The sequence below is a fragment of the Coptis chinensis genome, chromosome 4 (assembly GCF_015680905.1).
Source record: "Coptis chinensis isolate HL-2020 chromosome 4, ASM1568090v1, whole genome shotgun sequence".
Taxonomy (NCBI): Eukaryota; Viridiplantae; Streptophyta; class Magnoliopsida; order Ranunculales; family Ranunculaceae; genus Coptis; species Coptis chinensis.
The window spans coordinates 86,930,440-86,956,077 of NC_141459.1; the positions used below are offsets into that span (position 1 = coordinate 86,930,440).

Genomic DNA, 25,638 nt, shown 5'->3' on the forward strand with positions numbered 1-25,638 from the left:
AGGCAGACATTCAGTGAAAGAGTCTCCATAGATAGAAAAATTATCCATGAACACTTCCATGAAATGCTCTACCATGTCACTAAATATATGAAGCATACACATCTGGAAGGTACCAGGAGCATTACAAAGGCCAAAAGGCATTCGTTTATAGGCATATGTTCCAAAAGGACATGTGAAGGTAGTCTTTTTTGGTCATCAATATCAATAATAATTTGGAAATAGCCAGAGTAGCCATCCAAAAAATAATAAAAAGCATGACCAGCTAGACGTTCAAGCATTTGATCTATAAAAGGATAAAGGAAAATGATCTTTTCGTGTCATGGCATTTAAACGTCTGTAATCAATATAGATCCTCCATTTCATAGGACCATGCATGGCAACATATTCACCCTTGGCGTTACGTACCATGGTAATCCCTGATTTCTTTGGAACTACATGAATGGGACTTACCCATTCGCTATCAGAGATTGGGTATATGATACCCGCATCGAGTAACCGTAAGACCTCTTCCCTGACCACTTTTTTTTGGCAGGGTTTAAACGACGCTGAGGTTTGCGAGAAGTACGTCTTTGCATTATCCTCTAAATGGATACGATGAGTGCACACATTAGGGTCAATTCCCTTAATGTCAGCTAGGGACCAACCAATCGCAGAACGATGTTCCCTAATCACCCTGATCAACCGTATCTATTCCTCCTTAGATAACAGAGAAGATATAATTACCGGATGACTACCATCCGGATCAAGTTGAATATACTTTAACTCAGGAGGATGAGGTTTAAGTACCAGGGTGGAAGGAATATCGATAAATGCTTCTGGAGGGTCCTCATCTTGAGTAATGAATACTTGCTTAGGCAGCAGGTCTTCAAACTCTGTATATGGAGCAACCGAAGGGTCTACGATTTGTGTAGACTCGAAGATGGTGTTGACTTCCTCTACGTAGGAGTCATCGACAAAATCTGAACTTCCAAAAGAAAGGAATTTATGCATATGGTTTTCTGGAAACGTGTTATTAAAGTAATCTTGAGCTAAGCTCTCGATCATGCTAACCTCTCCATCTATAAACGAATCTGGTAACTGTTTCATTATTTTAAAAACATTTACCTCAACCGAAAGATGGCCAAAAGACAAGGACATCGAACCATCGCGGCCGTTTATAAGCGCGTTGGCAGTTGCCAAGAAGGGACGCCCTAAGATGATCGGAACAGAGTCGTTAGCGACTTCAGTATCGAGGATAACAAAATCAGCAGGATAGCAGAAATCCTGGACCTTAACAAGTATATTTTCAACCACACCCTTAGTGTACTTAATAGATCGATCCGCTAATTGCAACGTCATTTTAGTAGGTTGCATCTCTTGTAGACCTATTTGTTTGTATAGATAATACAGAAGTAAGTTAACACTCGCCCCCAGGTCTAGTCAAGCGGTTGTCGTGTGGGAATCTCCTAAGGTACATTATACAGGAGGTCGACCAGAGTCCTTGTACTTAACGATTCCATTGTGTTCCGTTAAAGTTGGAAACTGTTCAGTTAAAAAGGCGTCTTTAGGAATATTTGTCTTACGCTTTTTAGTGCACAACTCTTTGAGAAACTTAGCATGGTGAGATAATTTTTTAATTGTGTCTAGAAAAGGTAAGTTTATCGTTAGATTTTTAAAAACTTCCCTAATCTCGTCGAAGTTTGTATTCCTGTTTAACATAGCTAATTTATGAGGAAACTGTGGTTTCTCTCTATATTTAGCGTATGGATCAACTGGATGTCTAACCTTTGCTTTCTGTTTCTTAGGTTGTGGTTTAACTGGTACCTTTACAGGGGTCGGCTCTTCAATTTCTATTACGATATCTAGTACAATCTCCGATGTAGGGACAACTGGTGGGGTAACTATAGGCATAGTTACTTTGTTATCAACCACTCTCCCAGAACGGAGAGTGGAGATGGCATTTAGCTCACTTACGTTTTTATTTTCCGTACTAGTATTACCATTTACCTTAAAGGCTGTGTTTGGTGTTTTAGGATTAGGTATCGCTTGTCCTGGAAACACACCTTTGGGTTGCACTTTCTCTTGAGCTAACTGCTGTAAGGAAAGTTGGATGGCTTGTAAAATCTATTGTTGAGATTGCATAAAGGTATCAAAACGTTCTGGTTGTGGAGTAGTATTTGCTACTGGTTGTGTGAAAGGAACTATGTCACGTTGATTATTAATGGGTAGATTTTAGTAGTTATTATTTATCGGAACGATACCTCTATTAGTATTATAATTATTATAATTACTCTGACCTTGTCCTTGTCGTGGTTGAGCTTGGTTGTTATAATTATAATTACTCTGACCTTGTCGTGGTGGGCCTTAGTTATAATTGTTTGCTGGTCTAACATTTTGATTATTAAACCTTGGAGGTGTTACTTGTTGATTATTTCTCCAACTGAAATTAGGATGTTATCTCCAAGGGGCGTTAGGAATAGGAAAACTATTAATTGAGCAAACATTATCTTGTTGTGACTGTTGTTGTTTATAGGCGAAAGGACAGTAGGAGTCGGGATGCTCTGGACTAAAACAGAAATTACATGGATTGGAGTTGACATTCATGACGAGGATCGGCGTTTGTTGAACAGAAATAGCCTCCACCTTTTTAGTTAGAGATTCGATTAAATTTTAAAGTTCCGGATCGGGTTTCATCTCAAACATACCGGCGGCTTTAACTGTTGTAGAAGAACTAGCGGAACGGGAGAAATCGTCACTACCCTAGTTATTATTATTACGCTTAGTTTGATCTTCTAAAATTTATAAGCCTCGAGGCTCCCTTACTTAGGAAACTACCCCATTCATTATGTCAAGCACCTCATTGTGGTGGGTGTTGATCCCTTGAAAAAGGCACGAACTAAGCGTGTCTTTCGCGAGGTTATGGTGTGGCCACTCTATAAGTAGATCAGTGAAATGATTCCAAGCCTCTGAAAATGATTCATGAGGATTCTATCAAAAGAAATGAATCTTAGAAAGAATTTCATCGGTCTTGATGGTGGGTAAAAATGTTCCATAAATAGTTGAACAAGTTTAGCCCACGAGTCCACGAATTTTGGCTTGGGCAGTTAACCAAGACGCCTTTTATCGGCTAAAGTGAAGGGAAATACCTTGGTTTAATTTGTTCAAGACCAACCGTAGGATGGTGGAATGTAGTAAGGACTTGGTCAATCCCCGCGTGTCTTTGATATAAGGCTTTTCATGGTCTAACCCATGAAAAACGGGTAACAAATTAAATATATTTGGGGGGATTCGGAAATCCCCCACTGGGTCTGATAGAATGATGCAAAATTTAGGGCTATCGTTCAAGGCTTTGTAAAAGTCAGAGAGAGGAGACTCTCTTTCTTCAGCCATTACTTCAGGTGGTGTGTGTGGTATATTAGTTAGAGGTGTCGTGAGTAGTATACTAGAAAGGCGTGTTTGTTGACGTTGCCGGTTGATTACGTTAGGCATTTTTCTTCGGCCTGACCTTAATCTCATGCAAGGCTAAGCCAATCTTAACGAAATACAATAACACTCCAAACAATCCTGATATGCCAGTATGAACCTCTAACAGGAGATGCGAGGTATGAAAGAAAAGAGTACCTGAATGCCTCCTTGCTTCGCTTATAAATAGCATCTTGTTTACGCGTGCTCAGTGTGTATAACAAGTTAAAACACTGAAAACTATGAAGAAATGGAAATTTGAAACAAATTTGTGGAAATCGGGGCGGATTTCAGAGTAGCGGTATCGCTTCGAGGTTCGAAGCCGAGCTCGAGCTCTCAGGCCAGGGGCTCCAATTTAGCCTTGGTAGGGCGTAGGTAGCACTCAGGGAAAACCTTGAGGTCCATGCGCTTCAGCGTGGGGGGAGCTCGTGTTTTGCCTTGGCAAGGTCTTGGTCGCTTCTTCGGCCAAAAGAGTGGAGTTCAGCGCACAGCGGATCAGCTCCCCGTAAATTTTCAAGGAAAATTTTACGTCTTTGAAACAGACAACCACAGTGAGAATCAAACAAGGGTGGGTGGGTTATGGAACTTTGGAAAATTAACAATTCTAAAGAAACAATGCTAAAGGGAACTAAGATGGCAGCGGCACCATTTGATAATAGTAAAATGATAGTTTTACTAATGAATAAAGCGATGAAACTCTAAACGCAAGCAAAACTAAAAACTGAATTTGTACTAGATTTATCAAAGATTTATACTCTCGATACTATTGAAGTAGAGTTGGAATAAAAAATTCGTTCCACTCCTAGTTCTTTAGCATTCAAGTTTCCTACGACTATCAATCCTACCAAAGTCAATGAGAGAATTACTTAATTATACTCTTAAATGCTACACGAAATACTAAGGTTTGAATCTAGAATAAGAATTAGGGGGGAATTGAATCCACCTTGAATCCAACTTAAGAAACTAGCATAGATTGTTGTAATCTAATTCTTACGTTCTTACGGTAAGAATTGGTCGTTCTAATCCCTAATTATACATGACATCTCTACCAATTAATAACTAGCATATGAGGACGTCCACCCATTCTCATGGCGAATCAACGACCTTCTAGAGTGGAATAGACTCTTACAACGATTCTAAGCTAACAAAATCAAGTTTTTATCAAGGCTTCATCAAACCCCTCTAATGGAGGTTTAGCCTTGATTCATCAAACTATCATTTCCATATGAAATTGAATACGACATAATATAAAGATTCTAACTTTATTAAATTTAACTAAACAATAATTGAAATCTAAATTAACAACTAAGAAATCATTAAGTAACAATAATCGAAATTAATCTAAACAATCATTAAATAACAAGATTGAATTTAACAAGAACTAACTATTTTATTTATCTAATGAATGATATTCAATGATTCAAATAACTAATCTAAAACAAGGAATGAAACTAATTAATGGAATGGAAACTAATTAATTAAATCCAAAAACTAGATCTAGAACTAAGCATTTTAATGGCTACTCTAATGGCTACTTTTTAACCTAAACTAATTGATACTTTAGAGCTAAGTCTTGTGTGTGGAAATGGAGGAGACCAGATCTATATTTTCGTGCATGGGCTGAGGGTCCATGTTTTGAGCCGGAAAATTGAGCCCAAAGCCCAATTTCTTCAGTCTATAGGGCCCTTTTCAGTTAGCTTTGACTTCAACAGGATTTTGATCCAATTTTGCTCCTCTGATTGGGTTAAGATTTGAACCATTGGAAATCTCTTTCCGAGCCGGTCGTTTTGACATAAGGTACGCCTAATTCCGAGGCCAAAGTCCAAAGATATGATCTTCAGAAGTTCTGCTGACTTTTGTGTGCTGTTTCTGCCCGTCTTGACATTTAATTCCCAGAACTTTTTAGCAACCAACCCTTTGCTCCTTTATATCGCCAAAGTGGCATATTTCTGTACATAGTTGACTTCAATGCCTGAAATACATAAAAGCACTTAATTAGCATTAACTCTTATTTATTACTCGCATAATTGGTCTAAAAGTATTATTATTAAGGGGTTAAAACTACAATTTTAGGCTCTTATCAGTATGCCAGTTTGACTTGGAGCAAGGGATAGTGTTCTTGAGAGCCTGAACTGTATGCCAGTTCCTAGTGCTCTTGAAACATCAACATAGGAGTTGTTGGGAAGATCTAGGTTGGATCCAGATCCTAGCACGCAAATCATGGGCCTGGAACAGTATCGGCATGATGGCGCTGGGGAAGACTCCCCCACTGTTGTTCTAGTGATAACCTATTTATTTTTTAAATAAATAGGACCTATCGTTATTAAACACAGTGTCGTGCTTATGGCACCAAGTTACTTTCGTAAAGACATATGACTCTATTGCGATCAAACTCCTAATTACAGTTAACTTGAATGGCTCCCATGATATCCTGATCAGGTTCTGGTCATGCCTTATTTTAATCTGTTTAGCCTACTAGGGTCACCAATTGTTGTTCCAAATGAACTTTGGGGGTATCAGGGGTATAGTATGCATAGTAACACATGTCATATAACATAAAGTGCTTATAATGTATACATAAACTAGAAGAGCTACAAAGCTCAGTAAGTAAACAGTACGCATGCATAAAATAGAAGAGCTGCAGAGCTCAGTAAGAAAATTGTATGTGAGCTACATAGCTCAATATTACAGATCCATAGAATAATTATTTAAAAATAATTGTGTATGTGAATCATCAACTGAAAAGCTTATGAAGTAGGGGTAGAATCAAACTTCGGTTCACCATCAGTGCTTGTTGTTGCACTATCATCAGGAACTCATGTTTCACTCTCAAGAACACACTGTGTGGTTGGATTAGCTGGAATGGTTGAAGGCTGAACAGAACACTCACTTGAAGCTGGAACTGGCAAAAAAGTGATAGGGTTATATACTAAAAGTATTACTTTTGTATTAACTCTAATTCTTTATATTTTGAATGAGAATCATATGGGCAAATGTTATGCATATTATATATGTTATTAGTTATATGCATGTGTATAATACTTTATGCTGTAGATGATATGGTGTGGACACACAGAAGATCATATCATCAGTACCTTATAAAGTATAAGTAATCGTTCACAACCTAGATGGATTTGGACAAACCATTGGTACGGTTGTAGTATAATCTGGTATTAGTCTATCTTGACTATAGAATTATACTAATATACTTTATGTGTATTGAACAGGACCAAGTGAGGCTGTTTCTCTTTATGCTGACTATATAAGAGAACAAACGCCTTTGTTATTATGGATGCTTGTCCTCTTAATCCAGATATAATAATGGGAACTTATGTGCATTATACATTACTTTAAATCATTAATGAGTGAGATTCATTTGTGAATCAACAAACTCGATGGATTGGGTAATGACATTGTATGTAAGGTGTGTTCTTGATTATAGAAGGAATCCGTGACCCGCAGGAAGTCGGGTTGATGATGTCCCCTTGAGGAGCTCAAAAAGATTGTTATGTAAACCCTACAGGTGGATTTATTCCGACATGACAATGAGGTTGAGTGGTACCACTCAAGGATATAAGAAATTGATTAATGTAGTTGTCAATAACTTGACTTAATTAATGGACATTCGATATCTTAAACACGGGGAGATCAACGAGCATATAATATAGAGCCCATAAACGCTGACACGTAATTTGGGATTAGGGCGGTAGTGCAACAATGGCCTTTAGTGGAATAAGCCATTTATTGACATACTTGGGCCTTGTGTTCTGGGCGAACATGGGAAGCCCAAGCCCATCAGGAGGCCCAACCCTAATTTCTCCTCATGGTCCCTGTTGTAGCCTATAAATAGAATCCTTTTTCTCTTTGCCAAAATTAATATTCGCTGGATTAAAAAGAGAGGCAAGGAAAGATAGATCCAAAATTGGATCTAGCTTTGTGAGAAAGAAGGGGGTTAGTAGATTGTTGCCCACACAACGTCCAATCTATTCTAAAAGAGTACAACAGAAGATCAATGGGGTTGATTGTTGATTCAGATTCATAGCTATTGAATTCTCAGAGATTACATCTTAGCCGATTCTAAAAGGTATGTTTTCTATCCAAAATCGTGAACCCCATTAATTTCGCTGCGCGTGGGTTTTTGCGGTTTGTAGAAATTTGCATTATGAAATAACGGTTCCTACAAAAAGGAAGTTGAATGGGAGGCATGTCATCATCGGTGTCTTCTTCAGAGGATGAGGAGGCATAAGGCATAAGTTCTTCTTGGATAGCTGAGATACTGGCGTCTAGATCAGGAAACAAGATGAAAAGGTTGGTCACTCGCCCATGAGCATCCAACTAAGAGACATATCCAGTAGCCTAAATAGCCTCCTCATACTTAACTTGTCTGGCAGCATTGAATGACTCTCGAGAAACATCAAGTACTCTCAGAGCAAAGTGAATGGCATTTTCAGCTGTCCTCTTCTTCACCTCCTTCACCACTTGAATTGAGAATAGAACTCAGAGGTCTCAGCTAAGAGGTCATCAACCTTCTTATCAGAGCGAATATGTTTATCTTTTAGAGCCCTCTCATAGCCTAACATGACCTCATTTGCATGGGCAATAGCTTGCCCAAGGGTCCTTATCTCGGTGTTCCTATGGTTAAGTTCCCCTTAGACTTGGTCATGTTTTGCTTGCAGGGTAGTGAAGTGGGCTCGCAGTTCCAAGAACTTCACTTTCCAAGTGGCACCCGCAGCATCAGCGGCTCCTTTTTTGGCTTTCTCTAGAGAGCTCCAAAGGTTGGAGATAGTGTCTCTCATATTCTTGAAGCCAGTATCATATTTTTTCTCTTTCGCCAAGAGCTGGTCAACCTGGATCTGCAGCTCCGCAATTCTCTTCTCAGCAGCCTCTTTCGCCCAGATCAGCTCACCGGATAACCTCCCCCACTCCAGGCAGATATCTTCAGGGATGTGAAAATTCTCGCGGATCAGTTCCAGGGAGGAAAGATCTCTGAAGTTTACAAGTGACCAATTAGGATTTCATGATTGAGAAAGAGAAAAACTTTCAAGCTTTGGTTAACGAGAGATCAAAAGGTTCAGTATGCAGAAAAAGGTAGCGGAAAAGATAATGAAAGTTCTCTCACCAGATCTCTTATATACAGATAAGATGGACGGTTAGGATGACCCGAAGCGGTGCATTTTTTTAGGATGGAACTGCCATCATTACCTTTTTTGGGAAACGGCGTGTCTGTTCAAGCCGTCTTTTCAGAGCCTTAATTAGTTGGGTATGTCAGCAGTTCCAACAATAGTTTTGGAAAAAGATTCTCGCGCCAAAAGCAGTGTCGCTTCAAGCGCCCACGTGCTAGATGGAACGAGAGGGGGCATCTTTAGGGGGGATTTCACGTCACTGAACAGATGACACGTGTATGACAAATAACCTAAGACTATAGATGTCTAGAATGAGACGAGGACCATCGGATTAGTTCTGTGAATAAATAATCTCGTGCTTAGCATGAATGTTTAGTGGACATGTGCCAGACACATGACTGACCGCGTTCAAACATAACATTGAGTTACCCCAGTTGTTAGGAACTGATATAGACAGTTCCTGAACAGAAAGAAACTGAAGATGGTGATCTTTGATGATAAGGAAGGAATCGTGATGACATATCTTAGGAGTTACCATTTAGATATAATCTTCCCATACACGATGGGATATTATGAACAACAAGGAAACTTACCTCTCATAAGATATGATCTAGATTCAGATTTTCATAAGAAGAGGAATCTTAATAGGAAGGCAGAGTCCAAAGATGGAAGGGAACTCACAAGCGGTGAGGACATCCCTAACCCTAGGACTCTCGCCAACCTTCCTATATAAACCATAGGAATTCGCTCTTAGGAACTACGCAAAATAGGGTTTGATTCTCCAATAATAACAAAGGAGATATGTAGGCAGCCATCAGACGGTTCAACCCTGAACTCACCATCATCTCATCCCTTCTCTATTTAGCAAAGGATTCTAGATCACAAGGCATAGAGGAAGATCAGGGGATACTTCATACTTGGAATTTCCCCTACACAGCCGATTCAAAATCAAGGATCTTGGAAACCTTAAGTATTTTTGGGGTCTTAAGGTTGCTCGCTCACAGAAAGGTATCTTCCTTTGTCAACACAAATATGACTTGGAAATTCTCCAAGACAGTGGTATGCTTGGTGCTCATACAACCAATTTTCCCATGGAGCAAAATTTAAAACTTGTTACAGCTTCTCAAGACATCCTATATGATCCTACAAGTTATCGCCGCTTGATAGGTCGACTTATTTATCTTACAGTCAGTCGGCTTGACATTGTATACGCAGTTAATATTTTAAGTCAATTCATGGATAAACCAAGCCAATCACATTTAGATGCTGCTCATCGGATTCTTCGTTACGTCAAACAAAACCCAGGCCAAGGTTTCTTACTGTCTTCTCTCCAACTGAAAGCCTTTTGTGACTCAGATTATTAGGCTAGTTGTATTGAGACTCCTCGGTCTATTACTGGCTATTGTACCATGTTAGGTGATTCACCTATATCTTGGAAGACAAAGAAATAATCCACGGTATTGCGCTCTTCAGATGAAGCGAAGTACCACGCTATGGCTACTACTTGTTGCGAAATCACCTGGCTCTTAAACCTCCTCAAAGACTTAAGTGTTGTTCATTTGCATCTAACCTTGTTATATTGTGAGAACAAAGCTGCCCTACACATTGCAGCTAATCCAGTTTTTCATGAATATAATGGACAAAACACATTGAGATTGATTGTCATGTTGTCCGTGAGAAAATCCAATTGGGACAAGTTCACATTGCCCACATTGCAACAAAAGAACAACCTGCTGATATATTTACAAAGGCCCTTGGTTCTTCACAATTTCGCTATTTTACTCGCAAGTTGGGTGTTCTTTACATTCACACACCAACTTGAGGAGTATTGAGAATCATCTAGAATATTTCCAGCTATGATACTCTCAAGATATTACATCTCATATAGGAAAAAATCTTAAGATTGTATAAGGAGAATATTTATGCATATTTGTTTCTATTTTTGTAGGATTGGATATGGCTACACTCTTGTATATAAAGAGATAGTTGCATGTGAATCATTAATCAATGGAAAAATTATTTTTGCTTTCTTCTTCTTTCAAAAATTATCATATTTTGGACCCTCAATCACCATTTTTGAAAGTCAAATCACAGTACACATAGGGACACAACTCTCATTGAAAACTCAATGGTTTCTCCAAGGTCCATAACGAATTGACAAACTCATGGGCTAAGCCCAAATAGTCTCTAGGATAGAACTCATGCATCTTAACAGTCTTGGTCTTTTGAGCTAAGTTTTCTGGAAGGCTTAGGCTAACTCCAATGGTTTGGTGCACCAAAACACTAACCCACAATAGCACAGTAGATACAGTTAGTGGGATAGCGAAATCAAATCCAATGGTTTATTTTTCCAGCCGCCAGTGACAATGGCGTCCAACACAAAATATAAATATCGGTTATTTGTTTCCAAGAATATTATTCACTTTTGTTATCCGCCATCACCACTGGCGGGCAAGAAAAAAAAAAAACCAAGCTTTTTTATACGCCATCACCAATGGCGTGTAGTTATTTATCTCCCAATATTACCCTTTAAAAAAAAACCCCCCAGAACAAAAAAAAAAAAAAAAATCACTCTCTCTTACTAAAAAAAAAATCACTCTCACTCTCATCGTTCAACACTACCACGCGAGAAAAATAGAAATCAAGAAATTGGCGCCAAATTTTGGATTTTTCATTGCCACTTCCCACAAAAATGGCTTGAAAAAGAGGGAGGCAAAAAAACTACAGCAGGTAATTCTACAAGCTTGTTTATAGTACTCTTGTACTTTACACTGTTGTAAATGTGAATCAAGAAATCCCTTTGTTTTGATTTATAGTTGTTTTTGTGATTGCACACCAATTGTTTGTTCAATTTCCTTCAAAACATGTTTTTATGGTACATATAAATGCGTGAAACTTTTTTTTTTTTTTTTTTTTGAAAGATGGTACAAATACAAAAGAGTAGTGCGACATTCACACTATATTTGTTACATGGCTGTGGAAATGTATAAATCACTTTCCATCAAATGGAAATTGCGCCAAACAAAACTGGTGTGAAGTAGTGTGCATTTTTCGCAGATAGGGTGGTTACCTTAACATGTTCCATAGGTCAAACAATTCCAAAATTTGTTATGTAAAACTTAGTACAGGGTAAATGATGACACAGCCAGAAAAGAGGTAATAACACTTTATCTAGATATGGACATGTTCAGATTGCCAAGGGCATTGCGACAGATCATCTCCTTTGTAGCATTCTACTGCTCTCAACAATATTAAGGGTGTTTAAACTCTATTCGTACAACAATTTTGCAGATTTTGTTCTCGACACATTTTTTCCACTCTTCATAATTTTCTCTTCTGACTTCTCATTTTTGGATATAGCCTTCTTGATGGCTTTCATCTTTCTAACATTCTTTGATCTCTTCATGGGCACTCCCTTCTTGATCTTTCTGTTGAGAACACTGTGAACAGAATCTTTAGTTGTAACTTCTGTTGTGCCCATTGCTTGGGGAGTATCTGATACTGTGGGCATCGAGATATCCATCGAAGCTGCACCATTTTTCTTATCGTTCTTTTTGTTTCTGCTCTTCGCCATTTCTTATTCTAATAAGTTTCTGGAAATTGTTTCTGTTACGTCGATAGATAAGTTTCTTGGAATGTGTGAAACTTGGGCCAACTTAAAATGAATGAGTGAGTGAGTGAGTGCAACTCATAAAAATAATCACACCCCCTGAGGTCGAAGTATCGAGTTCATTGCATTGTTTATGACCTTAGTAAAGGTGGATGTCAACTCCAAACAATCAAATCAGTCATGCATGATCAAGCTAAAGGGAACGCCCTGAACATATTATTCTCTTTTATTTCTCTGAAATATGCATATATCTAAGTGCTATAGTATGTACAATCAGTCATCTTTATGTGATAGCCGAAATGTTCAATCTCTAAGTGCTTCAATTGTTATTTATCAATATTTCACTTTGATGTTGTTATCTCAATTCTGCTTTTATAATTTCACTTTCTTATCGTACACAATTATGCTTTTATAATTTGGTTAGATTTTCGTTAATTTATAATGATGTGTTATAAAACCATGGCAGGTTTCAATTGATGTGCTACAAGTTTTTGTGGGACAATTTAGTCACTAATAACTTCCCTGCAATTAAGGAGACTACAAGTTTTTGTGGGACAATTAAGGAGACTACGATTGTGTGTTGATATACGTAGAATACTATAGTGTGGTCTAGTTTTGTGTCATACCATCAGTAGAAAGAAAATGTGACACTTAATTTTATTTGTCGTAATGCCATATCATCTAGTTTTGTGTCATATCATAACTTGCACTTAATTTTATTTGTCGTAATGCAAGACCAATTTATTTAGTTTCATATTATAAATTATGTTTAATTTTGGTGTTAATTTATTTCTCACCAGTTACAATGTCCGGCATTTTACACAAATTCAGAGGTAAGGGTACAAAGTCAAAAAAGTCAGGGACACCAAATGCCCCAAATCCAGAAGATGTATGTGTAGGGACTTCTTATTCTGAGTTTGATCCTAGTTCTTATTAACGTGTTGTTGTAGAGGAAAGTACACACATATCCTTTACTCTTCGTGAAGGTGGTGGAACGAAGGAAAAAGTCGGTAAGAAAGGGACTTTGGCCCCTGTTATGGAATGGTTGAGCCAAGTGAACTTTGGAGAATTTCAATTGATGCTTCAGAATGTTGGTTTTGATGTCTTTGCTCAAATTGATATTGAAAAGTCCGATAGACAGTTAGTTGAAGCAATTGTAGAGAGATGGTGGGACTCTACCCACACATTTCATTTTCCATGTGGCGAGATATGCTTTACGCCCCTTGATTTCTCAATGCTTACGGGGTTGCGTGTTGGAGAAGGAAAGATTGTAGCTTTTGATTCAAAATATGAGTTATTTGATGAGGCTGTCAAATATTTACCTTTTTTAACGGAGGATGAGATTTATAGTGGCAGCATCAAACTGAGTCATTTAGAGATGTATACAGCTTATGCAACGCGATCTTTAGGTCATCCGGTGGCGTGATTGGTTTTGGTTTTTTATATATGTCTGCGTAGGTATAAACTAGACAAGAAAAAGTTACTAACTGTTGGCTTTCAAATCACTAAACTTCATCAACTTTGCACAAACTAGACAGGTTTACATCGTTACTTACATGCATTATATAAAATCCTAATACAGTTGGAACAATCTACAAAACCAAAAATTTGATACGAGCATCACAACGTTAGCCAAATTCTAGTCTCATTCTTTCACTGAAAACAAGATCTCATCAACATAGTAAAAAATTATATAATCTAAAATTTTGTTTAAGAGTTAAAGTAACTACATTACAGATTCAACACTTACATAACAATCACATATGAACACAATCTGACAATTTAATCAATGAATCATAAAATTAAACAAGAAAAACATAGAGAGAGATTGAAAGGTATACCATCATAAGAAGAGAAACAAGAGAGTTCCTAACAAATTGTCAAGAAGAAGAGTTTCCATGGTAGAATAAACCATCTTGTTGAAAACAACAACAACAATGGTAGTACAAGTAGTAATGAAGAAGCTGCTCTCACTCTCCATTGCAAAGAAAATGTTTCTACTTTCTAGTATACAGAAAAAGAAAATGAAGGGGCAAAATTGGAAAGAACTGTGTTTGATAATTTCAAACGCATGTACATATCAAACACAATTGACAATCTAAGGGTCGATGCTAGTTGGGCAAAAAAATAAAAGTTTTCATTGGCATTATGTTAAAATATAAAGCAAAGCAATATATCTTACCCACTGTAGAGAACCCCAATTCGAGCAGTTCTACCTGGCTCCACAAATCACTGCAAAGAATACCAAAAATCCCACTTTAAAGCTAAAACAATCAATCAAGACGAGAAAAACAAAAAAAAAAACGATTTCAACTAGGGCAGGGAACAAAAAAAAAAAGGGGAGGGAACAAAAAACGAAGCTTTTGATTTTGTTGTAGCTTCAATGGCTTTTCAATTTTTTTGTATAATTAGGTGATGAGCTGTTAAGACCGGGTGAGCCTTCGGATTATAAACAGAAAACTGCTACAATAAAATAATCAAAAAATAAAAACAAATATTTATTGAGAAATTGAAAACAGTTGGGTCTACTAATAATGTCGCATAAGAGCCTGCGGCCAAGTTTCGTTTGGTGGAAACAGTTGGGTCTACTAAAAATATGACGCATAAGAGCCTTCAGGCTAGGTTTCACTTTTGAATGCATCAATGACCGAAGTCAGAACTGCGAAACTGCAGGATGAATGGTTGCTCCTTTTAGTCAGTTAAAATTGCATTTTTAAATTCAAATCCTACAATATACCCTTCCTAATTATTCCAACAATACTCCCATGAATCCATGAACTTGGAGGTGGGGGCAGAAGAGATCACCACGCCAAAAGGTTCATTGCCTATGCAAACTTACGGATATTAACAATACCATATAACGATTGGACATTGCACATAACAGTTAGGGCACATTACTTACCTTTAGAAGTCCAAAGCTACACAAGCTTACCCAAAGCGATAAATTTCACCAAAACTTTCATAGACTTTTAACATCATCAAAAATTGACCAAATTTGAAAGACTTCGTGTTCGGTTAATTTTTCCTACACGCGTTTCCACTTAAAAAGGCATATCATCGACCTTCATCTTTACTCAAAAGCATGAGAAGAACACGGATTTAAAATTTAATGGACATTCACAACCGGAAGACGATGAATATACTAAAAACGTTTCAAAAACGAAAAAAAAAAAATAATTTAGGAAACTCTACACCGGCAAATTGCGCAATCAAACTACATTGTTGGCCATAAAACCAATGATATGAAACAGGAAGGATTCAAAAGAAAACATAATGGAACACATCAAATATCTATTTCAACAAGAATCGTTTTCCCCAAAAAAAGTCTCTTCAGTTCAGGTCTCCAAAAGTTTCCGTGATATATTATCTCGAAGAACGAAAGTATTGTTTTGATCATTATTAGAGACTTCACATAATAATCCAAAATGGTAAAATTTATTAACAAAACAAATATATATAAATTTGTAAACAAAAGCCTCAGAAACAGCAAGTTTATTATAATCATAAACATAAATTTCAGTCGGTAATTCCAACTTACAAAAATACTCTCATCACAGACTTCATACAAATTCATAAAAACCAAATCTTACCAATTAATCTTTCAAAACAGTGGAGGAGAGATAAGCTTTGAAGATGTGGAGAGAAAGAGAACGAGTTTTGGAGAAGGAGGAAAGAAGTTTCGGTGATGGAGAGAGACGGCAATCTAGGGTTTTAATATGTGTTTTTGTTTGATGGTATTTCTAATTCTGTTATGACTTGCAGCGGGAACATGAAAATTGTAGCGCGAAAAATATTTGCAGCCAAAAAGAATACATCCGCCCAAACCAAAGCCCATTGGCAACACCAAAAACGTCGCAACAAGTCATACACATAGTCTATTCTGGAATTACCAGTGACGGCAAGGGGGTTGCAATAGATATTTAATCTATAGCAGCACCACACTCGTTGCCAACAATAAACATTTTCAATTTAATTATTTTTCTTATTTATCGTAAATTTAAGCAAACACTTTTGCAACGCTCAAGGCGTCGCTCTAGGTATTTCCCAAAATGAAAATTCTATTAAGACGGATGACCTTTAGCAACGCCACACGGTGTTGTAAAAGATGACTTGTTGCAGCAAATTTTAGGCGTGGCAAAAGAGTGCGTTGCAACAGACCCCTTTTGTTGTAGTGTGAAAGAGAAATAGGGTTTCGTGCTTTCATGTTGTATGTTATTGGGAATGTATTGTTAGCAAATTCCCACAGCAAGGTTCGTTTGGGATATCTAGCTAGTCTTATTCAGATAGATGAGATCGGTAGTTATGGGGGGGGAGGAGCTGATATATACGCATCGATTATGTCTTTGGACTTGGTATGTCGTTTTGGCATTGGCAATGGTAGAAAAGCAGTGGTGGGGATGTGGCAAGTCATTGAGGTAGTTAAAGTTATTTATTTTTTAAATAGATTTGATTAGTTAGTTATGTGCTAATATATTTGTTTTTGTTCAGTACTGGTATTATTCCTATTTTCGAAATGGCATGCACGTTCGGATACTTGAAGAGCTCGACCAATTTCATGCTATAAATAATTGGGGTCCAACTTACCGTCATAAGGTTGCGGGTGAAGCCCATTGTAATCTAAGTCTAGCGCGACAGCAAATAGAGTCTCGTACTCGGAGTTCTATTGTATGGCTACCATGGGTAGATTCCACATGCATACGCATAAATCATCCATATGTTCGGAAAGCATTAGAGTTGACTAGTCGGCGATGCATCTTGTTTGGACCGTTAGTAAATGTTTGGTATTTAGGAGAGCGTTGTCATCGCCAAGTCACTGGCGTTCCTTCAGTTCCTTGTGATCCCCCTTCGCATATGAATCTTAACGGATGTCAGACTGATATATTGCTCCAATGATATAACAGTGGCGGCATTTCTGTTGATGCCTTAATTAGACAGGTTAGTGAGCAGCAATACACTGACTATTGGGCTCGTGTCTCAGTGGGGATGCTTCTACCCCCAACTTATAGAGGTGTGAATGTGGACTTTGTTGGTGCATCTGGTCTTAAGGAGGATGTAGACATCTCACAGCCGATGGGGGCAACCCTTAATCGCTCATCATATCCTCCATTGTCACAAGTTGAGGCAGTTGTTACACCTTAAGCCAATTGGGTTATCCCTTATTACTTGTCGTAATGGTGAAATCTTTAATTTACGTGTTCCACCAATTGACAAAGATTTGGTGCCACATCTCCCTATTGATGCCAACTTGACACCAGTAAGTAAATTAAATAGTTTATTTTATTTTATTTTTTGTATCAACATTTAATTTATTTAATTATGGTATAAATTTAGGCACAGTTGAAGACGATGTTAGAGGACTATATGCATGCCACGACTTCTATGGCTAGTTTTATTTGCAAAATGAATAGTGGGTTGCACCCTAGTAAGGATGATATATTGGAATACGCTCGTCAAGAATTGAATAGTCATGACATTTCATATTCTGAATACCCTGAAGTAGTTGCGCCTCAGATGACCCCCCCACAAGTTCAGACTCGGCCATCTATCTCAAGGGAGGATGTATATGTCCCTCATTTTGCGGGTGAATCAACTGATCCATCCATGCGTTACTCTAGCTCACAGGGAGAAGGAAGTAGCAGTTATGGTTTCTATTAGTATTTCATTGTGAGTAACTTAATTTATATATGTTTTTGTATTGGTTGAATATGTTTAAAATCATATTGATTATGTTGTGTGATTGTTGCATTATGAAATTGAGTGGTGCACTGATGTGATCAAGTCTAACTGAAATCAAAATGTTCCCATATATATTCTGACATTTAAGAGTGTTAGTTTAGTAGGAGGTCTCTCTAACTGAAATCTAAGAATGGGATGTAGCAGGTCTCTCTAACTGAAATCAAAATGTTCCCATATATATTCTGACATTTAAGAGTGTTAACTTTATGCAGTTCAGTTAATGCAGTTCAGTTGCTCTACTGATTTGTTGAAATTGCTTTCATTTGGTTGCCTTCGAAAAGTTAACTAGTTGATGAATGAGCAATGGTGGTTGGTTTGTAGAAACAGTGCAAATATTTTACTCTTTAATGGGTCTGGACCACCCAAACTGAACATCTCGGAATCATTATCATCTATTTGGGAAGAAAAGCTTTAGATAAGATTGCCTTCAATGTCAGGTTTAGTTTTGTGTATGAACTTGGATTAAATGATTTGTAGTGTATACACCGATACCTAGTTGCTAATATATCTCCTGGAATCAGTTGCACAGAGATCAGTTATATTATTTCTCATTACATGTAAGACCTTTTATCGTTGATTATATGGTTCAAAACAAAAATTCCTTTTTAAACATTCTGAGAACTGTTGAAGCCTTGAAAGTGTCTTTAATTGGCCCTACTAGCTGATTTGCAAATATGCTGACCATTCACCTATATAAACTAATTTCTTTTGTTAATTCAGCTTTTTTTTCTGACATAAATTTTGATTATTTATGCAGAAACTGACTCCATCTAGGCAAAACTGCTTATCGGAAGAAAGCAGGATCATCTGGGTTAATGGCAACATTCTTCAGAATATTTGTAATAGCAAGTGCCAGTCTACATTTTCGTGAGACCACTAGAGAGGGTAATATTGGTCAGAAATGGTGATTCAAGAAGGTGTTGGGAAGGACTATTTTCATACACAGCAGTCAATGATGCAATGAGCACATTCTGGAAATGACTCACATCCATGTTTACCGGATATCTGTTATAGCATGTACACTTTATTTATTCACCAACTTTGTCTAAAATAGTACTCAAAATGAACATAAAATAACAAAATCAATTCACCGGAGGGTGCTGCAGCATTTGTCGCATTTTGCTCATGGTTGGTCCAATTCGCTTTATAAATAACTTAAATCGATTCAGTTTTTAATTAGAAATCTGTACCACATATATATTATTTAAAAAAAAAAATAACCAAAAAGGAAAGAAAAAATGTACCGAAAAGAATTCTTAATTCAGTGGTTTTATTCAAGGCCCAAAATATCGATATCGATGAATATATCGGTGTACCAAAAAACCGATATATATCAGATATATCGGATATTTCGGATATATCCATTTTTTTGGTAACCAGTCCAAACTATTTAAAATATCAGAAATATCGGATATATCAGAAATATAATATCGGAAATATCAGAAATATATTGGAAATATCGGATTTATATTTTAAAATGGTCAAAAAGTCAACCGATATATATCGATTATATCGGAAATATCGATTATATCGGCGATATAAAGTTTCATATCGGAAATTCCGATATATATCGGAAAAAAAAGAATTCTATATTCGGTGGATATATGTCGGAAATATCGATGTCGGTGTACCAAAATACCGATATATATCGGCGATATATCGGATATATCGGCGATATTTTGGTCCATGGTTTTATTAATTAGAGTTGGAACTTCTCATCTAGAGCTGGCCTATTTAGAGGGAAATTTGGACACAATTTTGCCTACTGTTATGTGTTACGAGATTCTAATGGTCTCTACTTGGCTGCACTAACATAAAGCAATGAAACATATAGTGCAGAAGAAGCCAAATTCAAGTGCCTACTCCAAGCAATTGAATGGAGCAGGCACTTGAAATGCACGACATAAAAAGACTACCGTTCCCATAAATGCACGAGTAAACGTACATGAGTAAACGCACGAGTAAACGTATACTGAAAACATATAAGAAATGCACGACATAAACACATCTTAATTCTGATCACGCCATTCCCATAAATGGTTAATCAGACGCTGCTCTAATTCCACATGCTCGTGCCTATTATGCACATATGCCACGCGTTGCAAGACTTTACTGAAATTCAAATTGAATTGGGGTTTGGTCGGGAACAACTTCGCTATATTAGGATTTTCAAAGTAATCATGGTTAATAATAGGTTCGAGAGTCTCCATAAACGTAAAAGCGTTCAAATAGTTATGTCGTTCTTCCTCAACAATCATGTTATGCAAAATAATGCGCCGACATAACATCATGGAGCACATCTTTGTCCCCAAGCGAGCTTTGCCTCTAACAATTGCAAAGCGAGATTGAAGAACCCCAAATGCTCGCGTTCAACGTCTTTTCTATAAGATTCTTGCATCAGTAAAAAATTTATCTCTTCTTGATTTAGGATTCCTTTTCGCCTTCACTAGTGTAGACAATCGAGGGATATATACCGTCGACCAAGTAATAACCGGCCGAGATAGTCCTTACCCATGAGAGAATAGTTTGCTTGGGAGGGTTAAACCTAATGTTAGTTTGTGAAAAAGATTAGAGCCACAAAACATTAACATCATTATTAGTACCTAGTAAACCCGAAGTAAGCATGCCATATCCACATGTCGAAGAAGCAACTGCCTCGAAAGTACAAGAGTTGCCGATCCATGTGCCCAAGATATACTATCCCGCCCATTCCATTGGACATGCTTGCCCGCCCAATGCATACGATCTAGACGCCAAGCATGCGGAAAACCTCTTAACTCAAAGAACACGAGTAATCGGCAATGTCTTCTTCATTTGGAGATCTCGGATATTGTGCACCAAATCTCTCCACCACATGTTTGCAAAACATTTTAACAAAGGAGAGTTGTTGTTGATCGCTAAGAACGAAAATATTGATCCATTGAATCAAATTTGGGCTTCCGTTTGCTAGCATTTGCAATGCACACATTATTTTGCCGTGTCGACAAACCGGGTTTATTGGCTGCATCATATTTCTTCATCCAGAAATCACTATGTTCCTTAAGACCACTCCTAATCCTCGAGAATAGGTGACTGCTCATTCTGTTGCGCTTCCGAAATAAAACTTCATCATATGTGGGATTGACACCGAAATAATCGGCCTTTAAGAGGGCATTTCCCGTTGCCCTATTACGGTTCCTATAAGCGCGTCCTGGGACAAACCTAATACGGAGAGTTGGTTGATTAGAGTTTTCAATGATATGAGCTGCTGTAACAAGATTCATTTGAATTGCGAGTGCAGCTGCTGTCAACACTTCTTGTTCATGCATGAAGTGTCTTTCAATACGTCGTCTTCTCTGGGAATCAGAATCATAATCATTATCACTATCAGAATTCATTTTGCTAGTAAATAAATTATGGAATAAAAATTGAAAATATTTAAAGTTGTGTGAGATAGCAAATTGGTTTAATTTCTTAAGGAAAGTTATGTTATATATGCTGGTGGAGGGCCAAGAGAGTACACATGCAACATGCTTACTCTAGATAGATTCTATGCATTTCTTACACAATTTTTTATCTTGCACACACCTCAATAAATAGATTCCATGCATGCATGATTCATTTCAATCTTGCACACACCCTAATAATTTCTTACATAATTCATTACAATCTTGCCCACAACCCAATGACCCTAATCAATAGAGTACATACACAAGAAAATAAAATCCAATAATTCAATCTGACCCTATAAAAAGACTGTCTTTTCCTCTCTAAAATGCACATTCCCGCAAACATCAGTAATATTTTATTTTTGTCTTATCAATAATACTGTCTCCATCTCTCTCTCTTTCAGTAACAATGTCAAGCAGGGGATCATCATTTAGTGTTGATGAAGACACAGTATTATGCCAAGCATGGTTGGATAATTCAATTGATCCAATTACCGGAACAAATCAATCAGGCAACATATTGTGGGATAAAATTAAAGAACAATTTGAGAATCAGAGGATGATACGGGGTTTTACAGAGGCACGAACTATGAGAAGTGTTACAAGTCGTTGGCAACTTATAAATAAAGCAGTTACTTTATTTCGTGGATGTTTGAATCAAGCCGAGGATATGAACAGATTAGGAACTAACGAAATGGACATTGTAAGATATTATATATATATATATATATATATATATATATATATATATATATATATATATATATATCAATTATTTAGCTAGAATATAATTGATTAAACTCAAACTAATATTTTTTTTTTTTCTTTTTACGGATGGAGCAAGCAAGGAAGTTGTATGTCACCGTGTCTTCAGATAATAAACCCTTCAAATTTGATCATGCGTGGTTTATTTTGAAAGACTACGAAAAATGGGCGCGCCATTCAATTCCAACTATACCTGGTTTCTCTCAAAATAATTTTCATAATGGTTCTCCAGCTCCATTAAACGAACAAGATGGCATGGGGGGAACACCTGATTCTGAAATGCAAAGACCTGGTTCATCAAAAAGACCGGATTGTGGAAGAGACAAATCAAAACAAAAAAAAAAGTTGACAGTGAAAACGAAACTTCTCTCAAAGAATTAACGCGACAATCTCAACGGGCAATGGAGGCCATTGAAGCAGCAACTGACCGTGGGAAAAAATTCTATGAAAATGAAGCATCTAATCCTTCAAGGATTAAACTTGCAGAAAAAAAAAGAATTCCGTGAGACATTGGCATGGGAAAAGGAGATCATGAGCACAAATACATCGACTATGACACCTCAAGGAAAAGAATGGTACAAAAACGCAAAGAAACAAATTTTGAAAGATCAAATTCTTCGCAATGCACGGACTCCTTCAAGAAATTTGCACTTTGAAGAATACGGAGAAAGTGATTGATTAATTTGATTAAGAATTTTAAATGTTTCTACATGCATTTTTAATGTATTTCCTTTTAATTTGTTGTTTTTTTTTTATTTTCAATAAATGTTTTATTTAAATAATTAATTAAGTTGTTGCAAATCGGAATAAATTTAATCTTAAATTGAAATTATAACAAATAAATACAACTAAATCAAAAAAATTTAAAAGGGTAGGATAGAATAGTAATTGCATAAATTAAGCTATTAAAAAAACAAGAAAATAGAGAATTCAATGCTAACCGCCAGTGGGAGTGGCGGGTGGAAATTATTGATTGAATGCTAACCGCCAGTGGGAGTGGCGTGTAGAGTTATTTCAAAATGAAAATAAATTTCTAACCGCCACTGGCTACGGCGTGTAGAGTTATTTGGATTTTTTTGACTGGCCGCCATTGGCTATGGCGTACAGAGCATACGCTATCGCGTTAAAAGTAACCGCATAAATAGAGAAATTTATAAAGATAGCGTTGGCGGTATAACGTTTTAACGTACCATTGGATCACATTTTACGTGAAATTTGGCGTTTTGCCGCACCATTGGACTTAGCCTTAAACAAGGAAATGTATGACTACTAGCCTACTACTATATGGAATTCTGGGAATTGAATGAAGGGTTTTGGATGCTGAATTTGGATTTGGGAATCTTAAAAGCTCAAGAGAATGGCTGGTTCGATTTCATTGCTAAGGGCATCTCCAATGGAGAGTGTAAAAATCCATCTCCACATAGGCGTCATTAGGAGTTTGCACCCCTTAGTGCTTGTCCATAAGGGTGAGTTAGGCAATTGCCTAAGGCCTCAAGCTGAAAAAGGGTCTCAAATTTTCACAAAAATCGTACCATTCAACAAAACATTCCTAAACAATAGGCAATAAATCTTACTAAAATATTTTTGCATACTACTAAACATAATATATATACCCATAAAAGTCTTCTAGTAAAAGGTAATTACTCTTCTTCTCTTAAATTAAAAAGAATTTCCTAAAATACCTCAAATTTCAAATGGTTAAAATTTCCATTTTCCATCTTTATACTATATCTCTATAAATGATAAATCATTATGAGAAATTGATAAAAACATAAATTTCAATCCTATTAGGCAAATAAAATTTGTTATATCCTCTAGAATTGCAAAAAAAATGAAGTTACTTAAAATTTGGTTTGGAAAAATAAGAGGCCTCAAGTTCTAAGTTTCTCTTAAAGCCTCGCCTTCTACTTCTCTAATACCTAATCCCTTTCCAAACAATCTAAATTCAAACTTGTAGCCGTAGGACAATCCAATTAACTAATTGAAAGAGGGTTTTAGCCCATTTATGCGTAAATCTTATCTTATTTAGTGAGCGGAGCGAACGTTTTGGGCCGGGGGGGCGGTATTTGGTCCAAAATGTTGTTTGGTAGGTCTCTCTCTCTCTCTCTCTCATATTATATAGTATATATATAATGCCAAAACTTGTTTTTTCAATTAGTTCCTATATTTCCGGTTTTAGATCAAAGTTTTAAATCAAAAAGGTACCACAAAGTTGGACAACCATTTTCTTTTTGCTCTTTACTAAAAGGGTAAATTGGTCATTAGAAGTGTACTGAAAAAACTAGAAAACTAATCATGAAACAGACTGCGCCGCTTTGCCTACTTCTCTCCCAAATAAGACTTTCTCTTTGTCTCTCTCACACTCCAAATTCCAAAGAGATAACATTCAGAAAAACCATTCCCACCATCTCCCTCTTCCCACCATTATATAATGTCAAATCTTATATTGGAGTTCGTGCCATTCAAATCTTATAACTAACAGACTAACGGTAGCAATTCGTAGCAATTCGGCGCAATAGCAATAAAGCGATAGATGGAACTGCCATGGAACAACTTATTAGACGATTGTTAGATCACTTTAGAATGGCATGCATACATCACATATATCTTGGATCAAGTAAAGACTCTAGGTTTTTATTTTAGTTATTGGATAGACATACTTTTGAGTTATTAGATGATTTTTTGTTGAGAATTCGTATAGATGTTGTCCAATAACCCACCCATTTCAATCATCTGATTCATATACTCTTCAATTCGCTGCTTTCAAATACAATTTTGTTCACACCCTCAAATGACATACTTCGAGAAATTTTATTTTAATTTCTTATTAGTATTTTATCTATTCCTGACAATGAGTACGGTCTTGATGTGCATACCTATTAATTAGTAGTTTATTAGTACTTTCGTCTAATAAATCGATCATTGGTCTTTTTTGCATCGCATATCTCTCTCCATATCCCACTACTAATTCTTTATCATCTAATTACTTCATATGTTATGATTTTATTCGTGTGTTGCACTATCCTATGATCTAAGCAGTTAAAATCGGTTTTCGAAACTAATCGGTCGAGTAGCGATATGCGATTAATCGGTGACTAATTGGTAATTTAATCGGTTATATCGGATGTATATATTTGATATTTTCAAAATATATATTAGTATAATCATACCAAATATTTCTAAACAGTGATCCGAGATACAACAAAAAATATCAAATTCTCATAATCACATCTAACTAGCTCAATTTTGGAGTACTACAGATATGTTAAACACAAAAATTATGTTAAATATTTAAAGAAATAAGAGGATTGAGAAGCGATAATATTTATTAGAGAGATAATACAATAATTTATATATTTAACTTTGTGTATTGATTGGGTTCTATTATTATTAATACGGTTTAAGAATCTAATTCGTTAATTTTACGTATTTTTTTGGATGGAAAATCGATATTTTCAATAATTTTTTTTCTCGGTTTAGCGAGAAATCGGTCATCTCGGCCGATTAATCAGTCAATTCAGTGATTAAATCGGTT

General features: G+C 36.6%; 1 protein-coding gene and 1 non-coding gene across 2 annotated transcripts; one reads left to right on the forward strand and one right to left on the reverse strand.

Moving 5' to 3' along the window:
* Positions 1-15,498: 15,498 nt before the first annotated feature.
* Positions 15,499-15,581, reverse strand: LOC147505376 (small nucleolar RNA Z159/U59). The gene has a single exon (XR_015194088.1). It is a non-coding gene; the product is annotated as a small nucleolar RNA Z159/U59 (small nucleolar RNA).
* Positions 15,582-21,747: 6,166 nt separating this feature from the next.
* LOC147505377 (uncharacterized) lies at positions 21,748-22,484 on the forward strand. Its single transcript, XM_086605525.1, has 2 exons — positions 21,748-21,988; positions 22,336-22,484. Exons 1-2 carry the CDS (start codon positions 21,748-21,750, stop codon positions 22,482-22,484), a joined length of 390 nt encoding a protein of 129 aa, XP_086461651.1.
* Positions 22,485-25,638: the final 3,154 nt, after the last annotated feature.